Source organism: Chiloscyllium plagiosum, chromosome 6 (assembly GCF_004010195.1).
Source record: "Chiloscyllium plagiosum isolate BGI_BamShark_2017 chromosome 6, ASM401019v2, whole genome shotgun sequence".
Taxonomy (NCBI): Eukaryota; Metazoa; Chordata; class Chondrichthyes; order Orectolobiformes; family Hemiscylliidae; genus Chiloscyllium; species Chiloscyllium plagiosum.
In genome coordinates this window covers 45,785,763-45,800,793 of record NC_057715.1, presented here as the reverse complement: position 1 = coordinate 45,800,793, position 15,031 = coordinate 45,785,763, and the positions used below count along the sequence as shown (strand labels likewise).

General features: G+C 43.6%; 1 protein-coding gene across 5 annotated transcripts in view; it reads right to left on the bottom strand.

Moving 5' to 3' along the window:
- The window catches only part of uggt2 (UDP-glucose glycoprotein glucosyltransferase 2), a 386,557-nt gene that overhangs the window by 123,897 nt on the left and 247,629 nt on the right, over positions 1–15,031 (bottom strand). For all 5 annotated transcript variants that reach the window (XM_043691459.1, XM_043691457.1, XM_043691458.1 and 2 more), the window contains exons 25-26: positions 1,251–1,346; positions 1,054–1,153 (exon numbers count right to left, since the gene is read on the bottom strand). In XM_043691459.1, coding sequence (XP_043547394.1) covers positions 1,054–1,153; positions 1,251–1,346 — 196 coding nt within the window. The remainder of the gene's footprint in view (positions 1–1,053; positions 1,154–1,250; positions 1,347–15,031) is intronic.

The following is a 15,031-nucleotide window of genomic DNA, read 5'->3' as shown; positions in this document are numbered from 1 at the left end:
CCCCGTACCTTTTATCTCAGCCCGCTTGGCACACCAGCCTCATTCCTGAAGAAAGGCTTATGCCCGAAATGTCGATTCTCCTGCTCCTCGGATGCTGCCTGGTCTGCTGTGTTTTCCCAGCACCACATTTTTCAACTCTGGTCTCCAGCATCTGCAGTCCTCACTTTCTCCTTCTACTTTGTGTATTATCAAATCGGTATATCAACAGATTCCCACTTATTGATAGTGCATATCACTCTTTCAAGGAATTCTAATAGATTGGTTAAACATGATTTCACTTTCACAAAACTATGCTGACTCTTCCAAATGACCTTGAATTATTCCATGGGTGCATTATAAATCCTTTCATGGTCAATTCTAACACCTTCCCCGTGACAGATGTCAAGCCAACTAGCCTATAGTTTCCAGTCTGGATAGAATTTCCTCAAACCTAACAAACTTTAGAAAATCAACGCCAATTCATCTACTATCTCATTAGCAACCTCACTTTAAATCCCAGAATAAAGTCCAGCAGAACTGAGAGGTCCTTATCTCTACAACAAAAAAAAATCCAGAAGGTGACAAGAGAAATTTAGATTAGATTCCCTACATTGTGGAAACAGGCTCTTCAGCCCAACCAGTCCACACCGACTCTCTGAAGAGTAACCCACCCAGACCCATTTACCGTCTGACTATGGGCAACACTATGGGCAATTTAGCATGACCAATTCACCTGACTTGCACATCTTTGGACTGGGGGAGGAAACCAGAGCACTCAGATCTAATCACAAATTCAGTGAAACTGCAAAGTCCAAATTGCAATTACTTTTCACAAATCAGCAATTCTACGTAATTTTTGTCAATAAGGTAGCCAGTCATATGAAACAAAAACTGAAGTCTAAATGTGCTCATATCTGGAGGATGGTAGATTCAGAAACTGTCCTACATTGTATTCTGCAGAATACATACCAACCTTTTTTCTTTTAATAATCCACACTGTCAGCCTATTCTGGATGCTTGTTCAAAATAAATTGAGAACAATGTGTGTTGTTGAATGAACATTTATATTCTCACCATTAGCAATGGGGCCATCCTTTGTGCCTCTCTGCTTAGTGGATCAAGAATGACCACCACTTCATAAAAGACTCCATCTTGAGGTTTTATTTTTACTACACTGCAGATCAAAAACAAACATTTTGACAATGTAGGTCAGTTAATGCTAGTAATACAACATAGTTGAAAAACAGAGCAGCAATTGAATCTGTTATTACCTCAACTGATCTTGAGGAAACTTGACATCTTTCCGAGATTCCATTTTTGGCATTGATGATAAAAGTGCATCTACCTTCATGAGCAAATCACTTCCACTAACAAAACAAAATGAAGATAATCAGTTCTTCCCCAGTTTTATTCCTATTCAATTTGGTAATCAATATGTGTGGAATCAACAGCTGTCTGTAGTGTCTTTAATCAACCCCTTATAAAAGACCATTTACTTGCTCTAAGTATCCTTAACGCTACATACATGGCTGGGATAAAGACTGAGATTTTGAAGGTGGTCAGAATCCAAACAGAGAAATGTTATATCAAGTTAGAGTGATTCAGGCAGATGAAATGTCCACCTCCTTCTCTCTTAAACAACAGTAGTAGTCTGAATGACAAAAGGAAATTCTATTACAGTGTGTTCATATTCCAAATGCATTTTATCGTCATTTCTGGATGTAGATGTAAATGTAAACATACATGTAAATGGAAATGAATTAGAAAGGACTTCCTGACACTTCAGAGACTGAAGCAGATTTTTTTTAGGTTTGGAGGAAAATGAGGTGAGGATCAACAATATTGCAAAATCTTTTGAATAAAATCCAAATGTTAAGCAGAAACCTACAGCAACTAAAGGAGCAAGAGAAGTTGCTTTAAACATTTAAATTAAAACAAAATACTTCAAAATGCTAACCCTGTTTCTCTTTCCACACTTTTAGATTAGATTACATTACAGTGTGGAAACAGGCCCTTCAGCCCAACAAGTCCACACCGACCCCCCAAAGCCCAACCCACCCATACCCCTACATTTACCCCTTACCTAACGCTACGGTGTAATTTAGCATGGCCAATTCACCTGACCTGCACATCTTTGGACTGTGGGAGGAAACCGGAGCACCCGGAGGAAACCCACGCAGACACGGGGAGAATGTGCAAACTCCACACAGTCAGTCGCCTGAGGCGGGAATTGAACCCGGGTCTCAGGCGCTGTGAGGCAGCAGTGCTAACCACTGTGCCACCGTGCCGCCCACTTGCTACCAGACCTACTGTGTTCCGCCAATGTTCTATAATTATATTAAATCAACACAAAGGGATCCCACAGTAAGCTTTGCATAGTCTGGAAGAAGAAATCACATCTGGAGTGAGGCACAGCCCAAGTGAATATGCATTTTGGTAATTTTGGAGCAGTGTGGGAATAGAACTGGTAAAAGTTTATTTTCTTTAATTTTTAGAAAAGTTTATAATTCAGTAGTCTAGTTAAAAGGTAGCTGACAGAGGAACAGTTATCAATACATCACCTGAAACCTGAATTGGGCCTCTATAGGTGTTAATTACGAGTGATTTTCAACTTGGTTTACCTCAGCTCCATTTAAGAGGTCTGGTGAAAGTGTGTGACCAGTAAGATTTACACTAAAGAGAGATCTCATCTGGAGTGAGTACACATTTTGGAGCAGCCTGGGAATTCAGTGCTGAGGGGAACATATGTTTTTTGCTTGCTTTTCTGGTTTACAGTTTGTAAGGTTGCTAACAAGAGAAACTGAAGCGCAAGATCAGAGGCCCAGCACAAAGAGTGAATTTAACAGGAAAGCCACATTGTGATGACACACAATTGAAGTCTTGGAGCAGAACCTGTAGGGAAAGAGTTTGCACTGAATGGTGAGTGATAAATTTACTGCTGAGTCTGTGAGGCCTACTCATTGGGAATCAGGGATGTGGAGTGGAGCCTGAGGGAGGAGCTTGATCCAGGTGGCGAGTAATTAAAAATTAAAAAAAAAACTTCATTCTGAACAGAAAGAAACAATCAGGGTGACATCACAGGAAAACTGAGGTAATTGGCTGCTTAGGAGCCATCTTTCGGGACTGAGAAAGGAATATTGGAAGGGACACAAAGGGTATAAGTCCTTAGTTTTGTTGTTTGTGGTTTGATAGAGAAATCTAATTTGATGAGTAGTGGGTAAGGTAGAGTAATTTGTTCCTAGTTTATTATATTGTTGGGTTAAAATCCTGAAACTTCCTTTCTAATGGCATTGTGGGTCTACCTATTGTTATGTATGTAGTGAAGGTGCTACCCCATGAAGAAAACTGATCAGTACTGCTCTGCTCTTCTTCACCCTTCCCTTCTGAGTAACGGGGACAGGCTCCGTGCCAGAGACCTGAGCCCCGTTACTTACCCCGTTATGTATGTAGTGAAGGTGCTACCCCATGAAGAAAACTGATCAGGTGACCCAGAGGGGTGTAGCTTGGTACCAGTCTAGTCCCCATTGTGGAGATGTGAACATCATCCATAAAATCCCCCTATTCAGATTTACCATTTGTCAAGAATGGCCACAAGGACTCAATATGTTGTACTCAAAAAACCCAGTGCTGTAGTTGTAAGCAGCTGGGTCATATTGTTTGAAATTACTGCATACAACCTCTATTCCTGATGAGGTTGTTTTGCCCGAAACGTCGACTTTCTTGCTCCTCGGTTGCTGCCTGTACTGCTGTGCTTTTCCAGCACCACTCTAATCTAGAATCTGATTTCTAGCATCTGCAGCCCTTGTTTTACCCTGTTTTTACCTGCATACAACCCAAACAAGAGAAGGAGAGTGCAAAAGAAACATCCATGAGGACAAGGCACAAGATGCACCCTGCAGCCAGGGAGTAGACTAGGCTGGTGTCAGCTGGGTCTATAAAAGAAGCAGAAGGCCCAGAGTCAGCAGAGTTTCAGTTAAATAGAATGGGAAGGGCTGTTGTAAGTTGCAATGGGACATTGACAGGATGCAAAACTGGATAAATGGCAGATGAAGTTCAACCTGGAAAAGTGTGAAGTGATTCATTTTTGAAAGGTCAATTTTAAACACAGAATACAGGGTTAAAGGCAGGATTCTTGTCGGTGTGAAGGAACAGAGTGATCTTGGGGTCCATGTCCAGACATCCCTCAAAGTTGCCATCCAAATTGATGGAGTTGTTGAGAAGGTGTATGGTAAGGCATATGGTATATTGGCTTTCATTAGCAAGGGGACTGAGTTTAAGAGCTGCAGGGCTAATGCTGTAGCTCAAGAGCATCCTGGTTAGATTACATCTGGAATATTATGTACAATTCTGGTCGCCTCATTATAGGAAGGATATGGAAGCTTTAGAGAGGTTGCAGGAGCTAAGACTTTTTTCATTGAAGTGAAGAAGGGTGAAAGGTGACTTAATAGTGGTGTACAAGATGATGACAGGCATAGATTGAATGAATAGTCAAGACTTTTTCCCAGGGTGGAAATGTCTAACATGAGGGGGGCATAATTTTTAAATGTTTAGAGGAAGGTTTAGGGGAGATGTCAGAGGTAGGTTCTTTACAGAGAGTGTGATGGGTGTGAGGAATGCACTGCCAGCAGTGGTAGTAGAGTCAGATACATTAGGGATATTTAGGCGATTCTTGGATAGGCACATAGATGATAGTAAAATGAAGGTAATGTAGGTTAGTTTTACCTTAGGGTAACGTAAACGTTTGGCACATCATCAAGGGCCAAAGGGCCTGGACTGTGCCGTACTGTTCTCTGTAAACAACCTGTTATTATGGCCCGAAAACAATCACTTCTGGGTTCTTTCCAAAGTAGAAGGCAGGACAACAAAAATGGATATTGATTTAGGTGCTGTGGTATACCTGATTTCTTAATTTGTCTACAGAGAGAAGTTGAGGGCACTACCATTGAAGCTAAGATTATATTATGAACATGCATGGGACATATGGTTACATTGGCTGTGTACTGCTGAAAATATAGCAGAATTGCCACTTTATATTGTTAAAAGGCAAATACCCTGAATTATTCAGATATTTCAGAAGTTATGGTTAAACTGGGCTGTGGTTAATAAGCTGGTGGAATAAAACATTAATTTGCAAGAGATCCTATCAAGCACAAAGATGTGACCAGTAATGTGCCACAAGGATCGGTGCTGGGTGTACTGCTTTTCATCATTTGTATAAATGATTTTGATGTGAACCATAGGAGTTTTAGTTAGTAAGTTTGCAGATGACACCAAAATTGGAGGTGCAGTGGATAGCGAAGAAGGTTACCTCAGAGTACAACAGGATCTTGATCAGATGGGCCAATGGGCTGAGGAGTGGCAGATGGATTTTAATTTAGATAAATGTGAGGTGCTGCATTTTGGAAAAGCAAATCAGAGCAGGACTTATACACTTAATGGTAAGGTCCTGAACAAAGAGACCTTGGAGTGCAGGTTCATAGTTCCTTGAAAGTAGAGTTGTAGGTTGATGGGATTGTGAAGAAGGCATTTGGTATGCTTTCCTTTATTGGACAGAGCATTGAGTGTAGGAGTTAGGAGGTCATATTGCGGCTGTACAGGCTGTTGGTTAGGGGCTTTTGTGTTGTGAAACTAGAAAGGGTTCAGAAAAGATTTATAAGGATGTTGCCAGGATTGGAGGATTTGAGCTATAGGGAGAGGATAAATAGACTGGGGCTGTTTTCCCTGGAGTGTTGGAGGACAAGGTCTTTTCCCTGGGGTGGGGGAGTCCAGAACTAGAGGGCATAGGTTTAGAGTGAGAGGGGAAATATATAAAAGGGACCTAAGGGGAAACTTTTTCACATGTATGGAATGAGCTGTCCCAGGAAGTGGTGGAAGCTGGTACAATTATAGCATTTAAAAGGCATCTAGATGGGTATATGAATAGGAAGGGTTTGGAGGGATATGGGCCAAATGCTGGCAAATGGGACTAGATTAGGTTATGATATCTGGTCGGCATGAACGAGTTGAACCAAAGGTTCTGTTTCTGTGCTGTACATATCTCACTCTGTGACTCTATGCTCTCAAAGGAACCATACAGGAAATGAAAGGAGTCAAAAATAAATTACAGCCGAAGCCAGTGGCTCATCCTCAGAGTCTGAAGGTGCTTCTGGTGCTGTATGTCATCTGGCCTAATGTGGAGGTGGAACTGGAACAGTTTGTGAATCTGGGAGTGCTGGAACCAGTAATCATTAGTGAAAGGGTCATTTCCAGTCTTAAAAATAAATGGCACTGAAAAATCGCCATGAAGGACAGTATCCAATCATGAAGTCAACCTTTATTTATACCTGCATCATACATACAGAAATCCTGACATTCCTCTTGAACACCGATCAAACCTACTGGCAAAGGTAGTGCTATATCACTCTACCAAACAGTGGCTAATTAGCAATTTTGGAACATTTCTTCTAAACTCACCCAAACCTTGACCCCACCCACCAAACATCAAACCCTCAACTCCAAATCTTTCATTGACCTCATGTGCTTTGGAGATCTTCCCTCTACGATCTCCAGACTCCTTGTCCCCAACACTGAAAGGCACAATACTATCCCCTTCCCAACATGTGCAAAGAGAGTTATCATTTTAGTTGTTCCTATCCCATATAAAGATTGGGGAGGTGAAGGTGCAGATGACACCAATGTTAGGCAGCTGGTGGAACTACAATTCAATTCATAAAATAGTGACATGTAAAGCTAGACTTGTGCTGACCTATTATTGATTGCCATAAGATAATCCCAGTCTGGCTCAATAATGACTGTGAGGGAAAGTAAATTGGCTTCACCAGACCTACAATTAATTGACCAGTGATAGTAGACCAGCAAGTTACCTAGTTGCAAAGTTTAAATAAAATGAATAAAAATGGAAGGACCACAAAGCTTCAATGAAGACATTACAAATAGCAACTACACACACGTTACTGCAAAGCCCTCCTTAATAACATCTGTGGCTTGGGCCCAAATTGAGACAGCTGCCTCATGGACTAGTCAAGCAGCTGCCTCATGTAATCATTGAATCACATCTTATAATGACCCAGACACCGCGTCATCATCCCTGGGGTAGGTCCTGTCTTATTGTCCTATGACAGGACAGTTCTAACCGAAGTTGTGACACAGTAGTGTACCCCTGGGAGGTGTCAACATTGACTCCAATCTCATGGCACAAAGTCAAACTTGGCCAAGGAGGCCGCTTGCTGATTACCACCTATCATCACACCTCACAACCAAATGTCAATTTATTAGACTTCTTTGAAGAATTAATATACGTTGTGGATTAGGAAGAGCCTATAGATATAACTGTACTTGAATTTCCAGAAGGCATTTGACAAAGTGCCACATAAAATGCTATTGAGAAAGTGAAAGCACATGGTGTACGAATAATAGATAGGCATAGATAGAAGATTGGCCAGCTGGCTTGCAGAAAGTAGAGAATATGCATAAATGTGTCTTATTCTGACTGACAGGATATGATGAGTGGAATCTCATAGGGATGTGCGCTGGGGTCTCAGCTTTCTACAATTGACATCAGTGACTTTAAACAGGGGAGCAATGGCATGGTCAGTACATTTGAAAATAATACTAAGGTAAGTAGAAAAGTATGTTGTGAAGACGGCATAGAATGTAGACATGTATTGACTTGAAGAGTGGAACTGGATATTGTGTTGTGAGTTTTGCAAGCATGGTCACATTGGTACAGTCAGTAACTTGTTTGTTGCGAACAGCTGATGAGACATGCTTTTTGCTGCAAGCCACCAGTCTTATACCTAGCGTCACACTGGCTCAGAAATTCATTCACCACATTACTCAAACTTAAGAGATATCTTCCTCTTCACAGAAAATCTCAGATAAACTGGGTAGTTTTCTAGACTACAAGTGATGGCCTTCAATCTGTTCATGAGCTTGCATAATATACAGCAAGAAATTATTTGATTAGGGTAGCCTTTATCCTACCAGACGGTTATTTAGGAGGTTGCCAATAAGGCCAAAGTGCTTAGAACTTTAGGAGCCCCAATGCATATATTGACTAGTGAAGGTAGATTTAACCTTAAATGTGATTCTGTGATTGGAGAGCATTTAGTAACTAACCCTGAGTGCACAAGCAATTATACTGACAATCAATATAGGATTGTCAGTCAAGCTGGTAATATGATGATCTTGTGTGTACTAGAAGCTGCATATTTTAATAAAAAGGTCATGTTCTATGCAGACAGAAAGAATATGAACACACATTGCATCTGTTTCAACTCAACAAAATTGATAACTGGTTTACTTGTCAGGGCAATGCACTGACCAAAGTCAACTTGTCTGCTTTAAAATTTAAATTTGTGTGAAAAACTTGCCGTGCACATTTCTTTTAAACATCCCCCACTGCACCTTGAATCTGTGTCTCCTAGTAATTTACCCTCCAGCCTGGGAAAAAGCCTCATACTTCACTTTCTATCCAAGCCATTCACAATCTTACACACTTCTAGCAGGTTGCCCCTCAACCTCCTGAGTTCCAGTGAAAACAAACCCAGTCTATCCAACCTTTCTTCACAGTGAAAATCTCTGGTAAACTTTTCTGTACCCTCTCCAAAGCATCCACATCCTTCTGGTAGTGTGGTGACCAGAACCGTAAGCAATGTTCCAAGTGTAGTCCAATAATGCTGCAACATAACTTGTCTAACCTTACACTCAATGTCCCTTCAGTTGAAGCCAAACATGCCAAAGGCACTTTTACTACCTTATCTACCATACTGCCACTTTCAACAACCTGTGGACCTGCCCAGCCATTTCCCTCTGCATATCAATATTCCTAAGGGTTCTGCCATGCACTGTATAATTTCCACCTGTACTTGACCTTCCAAAATGCATCACCTCACATTTTCTGCTTTTGCCTCCAACTGATCTATATCCTGCTGTATCCTCTGACAATCCTCCTCATTATCCACAATTCAACCAATCTTTATATCGTCCGCAACTTACTAATTAGACTAGCCACGTTTTCCTCCAAATCATTTATATAGACTATGAACAGCAGAGATCCCAGCCCTGTGGAGCACACTAGTCATAACCCTCCATTCTGAAAGCCATCCTTCCATCGCTACCCTCTGTCTCCTATAACTAAGTCAGTTCTGTATCCATCTTGCCAGCTCACCCCGATACCATGTCAGTTCACCTTTTGTACCAGTTTGTCATGACAGACCTTGTCAAAGCTTTACTGAAGTCCATGTAGACAACATCAATCTCTTTTCCCTCAATAATCATCTTTGTCACCTCTTCAAAAAACGCTTATCAAGTTCATGAGGCTGTGGGAGCAGGGAAATCATTCTGACTGTGGAAGCCATTTCCCTGACTGCAGGAAACACATTAGTTAAATATCTGCTAATTGGCTTCTCTCACAGACAATGCTGTTGTACCTCCGCACACACTGATGACTCCCCCGAGGGGTCTCTCTCTCTCCATGGGAGCTCCAGCTGAAACAACACCCCCGCAAGCAAGATGGAACCAAACTATTTAATATTGATAGCCACTGACCATTTGCAACTATGAACAGAATGCTACTCTGTCAGTTTCAATTGTCCAACTATTCAATTTTCTCAGATGAGTAACATCATCAGCCTTCTGTTACCAATGTTCAAATAATCAATGTTAGACCAGTGGTATTGTTAGCCTTTTTTTAATATTTGTTAACCTATCTATCATAGTTAGACCTGTATTGTTTTGTAATCAACAATCAGTCATTTGTAACTCTTTATAAACCATGAACATCTGTAGATGAGTGGAGAGGTTATGACCCATCAGTGCTGAGCGGTCATTCTGAGCTGAGCGCTCACTGACCTCTTCCCATCGTATCATGAAATAAATAAACGTGCCAATTTCACAAGGTCTGCATATGAGGTTTATTGTAAATGGGACATTTCTCCGTCAGTTTGATGTTAGTCGACAGGACCCCTTGATTACAACGGGGCTCAAGAGCAAACCTAAATTTTTAAAATTCAGCCAATTGCGTGATCCTGACCTAAGCTGGCAAGCTGATCCTAAGTTGGGGACAGATGCTACGGCAAGGCAAAAGAACAGAAAGATTGCCTCTCTAAATTTCTAAATTATTTTCCTAAAATTCGGCCGGCTGTGTGATTGCACCCTGAGCCAACAGGTTGGGGAGACACCAAGATAAGACGGGACCCAGGAAAGATCGCTGCCGAGCAGTAATTCAAGTTCAAAGCAGGGAAAGCTTGAGAAATTGACCATGGTACCTGGGTTTGTCTTGTTCATTTATCTTACCTGTTCATCCTGTCCATGTTCGTTCGTATTGTTGTCTGTTCTTTGTTTCCCATACAACTGTTCACAGGTAAATGGGGTTGCAGAACTAGAAACCCTTGGGAGAAGGACTGCCCCCGGTGACGTGTCTACCTTGTCTCGCTGGGACGGACAGTCCGCATCCACTAACCCTCTCACGGAGGATACAGAACGTGCCACAGTAAACACGTATGCTGCAAGAACAAGGTAGGAGTTCCTCTGGTAACACCAGAGTCACCGCTGACACAGTATGGAAGGAAACGGGTGACAGTAGATATATCATTCTCTTTATCTCCAATGTATATGGGTGGTCCCACAGAAATTAGCCTTATGGGGGCTCCTTTAAATTGGAGAAAATTGAGTACTGGAGAACGCATATTGAGGGCGGGTACAGTGACCCTTCTTGGAACACTGACTACATGCTTCAATGCCTGAAAAAGTTTAAGACAGTTTGGAAAGGGCACCTGCCCCCTGAAAATACAGGTCGTTGTCAGCTTCAGACACCCCTGCATCTTCCGATTCCCCACCCACTGACCCGCTGCCGTACACCCCTCAATATCCTAAAGTTCCTTTCCCAGCTCTGGAGCCAGACCCACTAGTAAGTTGGGTCGCTGCATTTATTGCCATATGCCCTCCCACGCCCCTTGCAACCGTAAATCGTGGGATTTCAGAGGCATCAATTGTAGGGAGCTCATCAGGGACAGAACACCCAAATTAAGTAAGAACCGATCCCACTTCCAACACCAGACTTACTCACAATGCAGCTGCAGCATTGAAGATCCAGACCCCCGATAACCAGCACCCCACATTATGATAGGCACTATGCCTTTCAAAAAGCCCTGGACTCACTGTGTGGTCCGAGGCATGCTCCAGGATGCCCCTGAGCCACTAAAGCGACTGGTACCATTTTTCAATTGGCTCCTACAAATTTGTGATATTTATAATTGCTTACCGCAGGATGTCTAGACTTTACTGCGGTTGGCAAACAGGACTAACCAACCATCAACCTCTATTGAATTTCCCATCGAGCCATGGGCGAATGCGCGCGCTTTCTCCACCTGGCTTGGGAATAGCATTAAAGATGCCATCATGGCAGCTGCAAGGCAACAGGGCTGACTTCAAAACGCTAACAAGCCCATCTCTGATTTCACTGCCCACTTCAAAGATGGTTGGGAGTCCTCAGGCATCCCTTTGTCAGAGAATGATAAGTTAGCACCATTGACCCTTGTGAATTGTATGCGGCCTAGACATACTCAGGTCTACAAGACCCAAAACCTAACCTGGCAAACAGCCAAGTGGGCAGATACACTCAACACTCTAAACAATTTAGATCGACAGGGATTGTTTGAGTGTATGAGAGAGAAGGAAGCATACCCTCAGCTCATGCAGCCATGGAATCAGGACAAAATTCACAGCGGTGTCGGGCAGAAGTGGGGATAAATGTAGGGCGTGCAGCAAACTGGGTCACTGGGAAACAGATGGTTGGTTAGCAACCCCTCAAGCGGTCACCTATGGTTTCCACCCATACACCACCTTCACTTTCCCAGTGGAACCATACTCTTCCACAGGGACAGCCTCAGTAGCCTATATAATGGACAACCTATTTTCCCATGCCCGAAGAGCCAAGGGCTGCTTCGGGAGTGAGGTTTTGGAGGCTGCCTCAATACACCTCTCCCATGCCCAGTCTGAAAATCCCATGATGGATGTAGAGGTGGGGGTCGTCTCTTTTCAGTTTTGGTGGACTGTGGAGCCACACACTCATCTGCACCTCCCTCTGCGGACCTTCCCCTCAGTTCTGATATGTCCGCACTGTAGGTGTCTCAGGAGTACCCATAATAGAACCACTTTCTAATCCAGTTCCTTTTAGCGTCGGACCAGTCACCGTCCCTGCCACAGCTATAATTTCCTCATCCTGTCCGGTAGCCCTCTTGGGTCGTCAAACCCTTTGTACATTAAATGCGTCAATTCACTGCCCTCCCGGGGTCTCACCTTAGAAATCCCTGATTCCCACTACTCTATGGTGCAGGCTGCCATTTCCACACTTCCACACCTGTCTTCCCCTGTTGAGACTGCCAACAGTTGGTCATGCTCGTCCGGACCTATGTATGCCTTTCTGGACCCCTTCCTGTCCCTTTTGCCGAATTCCCCTTTGTTCCCTGCAACCTCCTTCCTGTGCTAGGTGGTTCTGACAGGCTGTTTCCTATGCAAATTTCACTGCACTGCATCCTTCCCACGTGAACCGGGGTCACCCTACTCCACTCTTGCCTATCCCCTCCTCACCCTGCCCTCTCAGCTAGCGCTCACTGGTTTGTGTTTCATTGGTCCCAAGGGTGTAGCTATGAATGTTCTGCTCATTGCTGAGCAGACATCACTGTTTTGCCATAACCCTGCCTCAGTTCACCACATTCCCCTTATCATTAAGACCCCATTACATTCCAAAGACTTGGGACCCATGGTAACTAGGTTACGACAGCTGTCTCAGCACTTTGCGCCCCTCGACTCTGGAAAGTCTTTGTCAGTTCATATTGCTTGTCTAAGGCAGGAAGAATCTTGTGTGCGCTACCCTCACACATTCGTGGAGGTCACCTTTATTGTGCATTCCCCCACAACAACCCCCTCCTACTGGCTGACCTGCCAGTGTCGCTGTGGGCACAACACTCTAATCATGTAGCTGAAAATGTGTTGCTGGAAAAGCGCAGCAGGTCAGGCAGCATCCAAGGAACAGGAGAATCGACGTTTCGGGCATAAGCCCTTCTTCAGGAAGGGCTTCCTGAAGAAGGGCTTATGCCTGAAACATCGATTCTCCTGTTGCTTGGATGCTGCCTGACCTGCTGCGCTTTTCCAGCAACACATTTTCAGCTCTGATCTCCAGCATCTGCAGCCCTCACTTTCACTCTAATCATGTAGGCCTGGTCCTCTCCGCTTCACCACATATGGTCACGGTGAAGCAGGGAGCTGTCCTGCCGTCAGTACGGCAGTACACTCTATCGCTGGCCGCAACAGAGGGAATCAAACCTGTTATCGACTCCCTCCTACAACAAGGCATTTTAATACCTACCATCAGCCCCTGTAACACCCCTATATGTCTGATCCCAAAACCAGGAAAACTGGGAAGGTGGCGTTTCGTCCAGGATCTGAGGGCCATGAATGCTATTGCTGTCCTCTGCTCTCTGGTAGTACTGGGCACCAATGCCATTCTTACTCATCTCCCTGCCTCTGCCACTTGCTTTTCCATAACTGACCCCTGTTCAGAGTTTTTCTCCATCAAATTGTCCCATGACAGCCAGTACCTTTTCGTCTTTACTTCCGGCGGTTGCCAATATACATGGATCTGACTTCCCCAAGGGTATACGGACAGCCCCACGATATATGCCTCCACAGTCGACCAGACGCTCAGAGGCCTCCAACTGTCATGTGAAAACATCTTGCTACAATACGCTGATGATTTATTGGCAGCTTCCACCTCCATTGATGCTTGCGAGAAAGACTGTCGCCCTGCTCCACTGCCTGGCGCGGAATGGACACAAAGTTTCCGTCGAGAAAATGCAACTTTGCCAGAGAACAGTGCACGACTTGGTCTACGATCTTTTGCATAGCCTCAGACCCCTGTATCCAGATTGCATTGCAGCTAGCACTAAGTTCATCCCACCCATGACGCAAACTGACTTTTTAGCCTTCATGGGTATGGTCAACTACTGTAGACACTGGATACATGACCATCGAACTACTGATGTACCTCTTTGTAATGTGAGGTAACCTTCTTTGCTGTCCACTACACTTCCAATTTTGATGTCAACTGAAAAATTACTAACTATATCGCTTATGCTTGCATCCAAATCACTTATGTAAATGACAAAAAGTAGAGTTCCCAGCACCGATCCTTGTGGCACTCCACTGATCACAGGCCACCAATCTGAAAATCAACCCTCCACCACCACCCTCTGTCTTCTACCTTTGAGCCAGTTCTGTATCCAAATGGCTAGTTCTCCCTTTATTCCGTGAGATCTAACCTTGCTAACCAGTCTCCCATGGGGAACCTTATCGAACACCTTCCTGAAGTCCTTATATATCCCATCTACTGCTCTGCCCTCATCAATCTCTTTATTGCTTCTTCAAACAAAAACTCAATCAAGTTTATGAGACATGATTTCCCAGGCACAAAGCCATGTGGACTTTCCCTAATTAGTCCTTGCCTTTCCAAATACATGTACAGCCTGTCCCTCAGGATTCCCTCCAACAACGTGCCCACCACCAATGTCAGGCTCACTGGTCTATAGTTTCCTAAAGAGTGGCACCACTTAGCCAACCTCCAGTCTTTCAGCACCTCACCTGTGACTATCGATGATACAAATATCTCAGCAAGAGGCCCAGTTATCACTTCTCTAGCTTCCCACAGAGTTCTAGAGTACACCTGATCAAGTCCTGGCGATCTATCCACCTTTATGTGTTTCAAGACATCCAGCACTTCCTCCTCTGTAATATGGACATTTTGCAAGGTGTCACCATCTATTTCCTTACATTCTATATCTTCCATATCTTTTTCCACAGTAAATACTGATGCAAAATTCTCATTTAGTATCTCCCCCATTTTCTGCGCCTCCACACAAAGCTGCCTTGCTGATCTTTGAGGGCCCGATTCTCTCCCTAGTTATCCTTTTGTCCTTAATGTATTTGTAAAAACCTTTTGGATTCTCTTTAACTTTATTTGCCAAAGCTATCTCATGTCCCCTTTTTGCCCTCC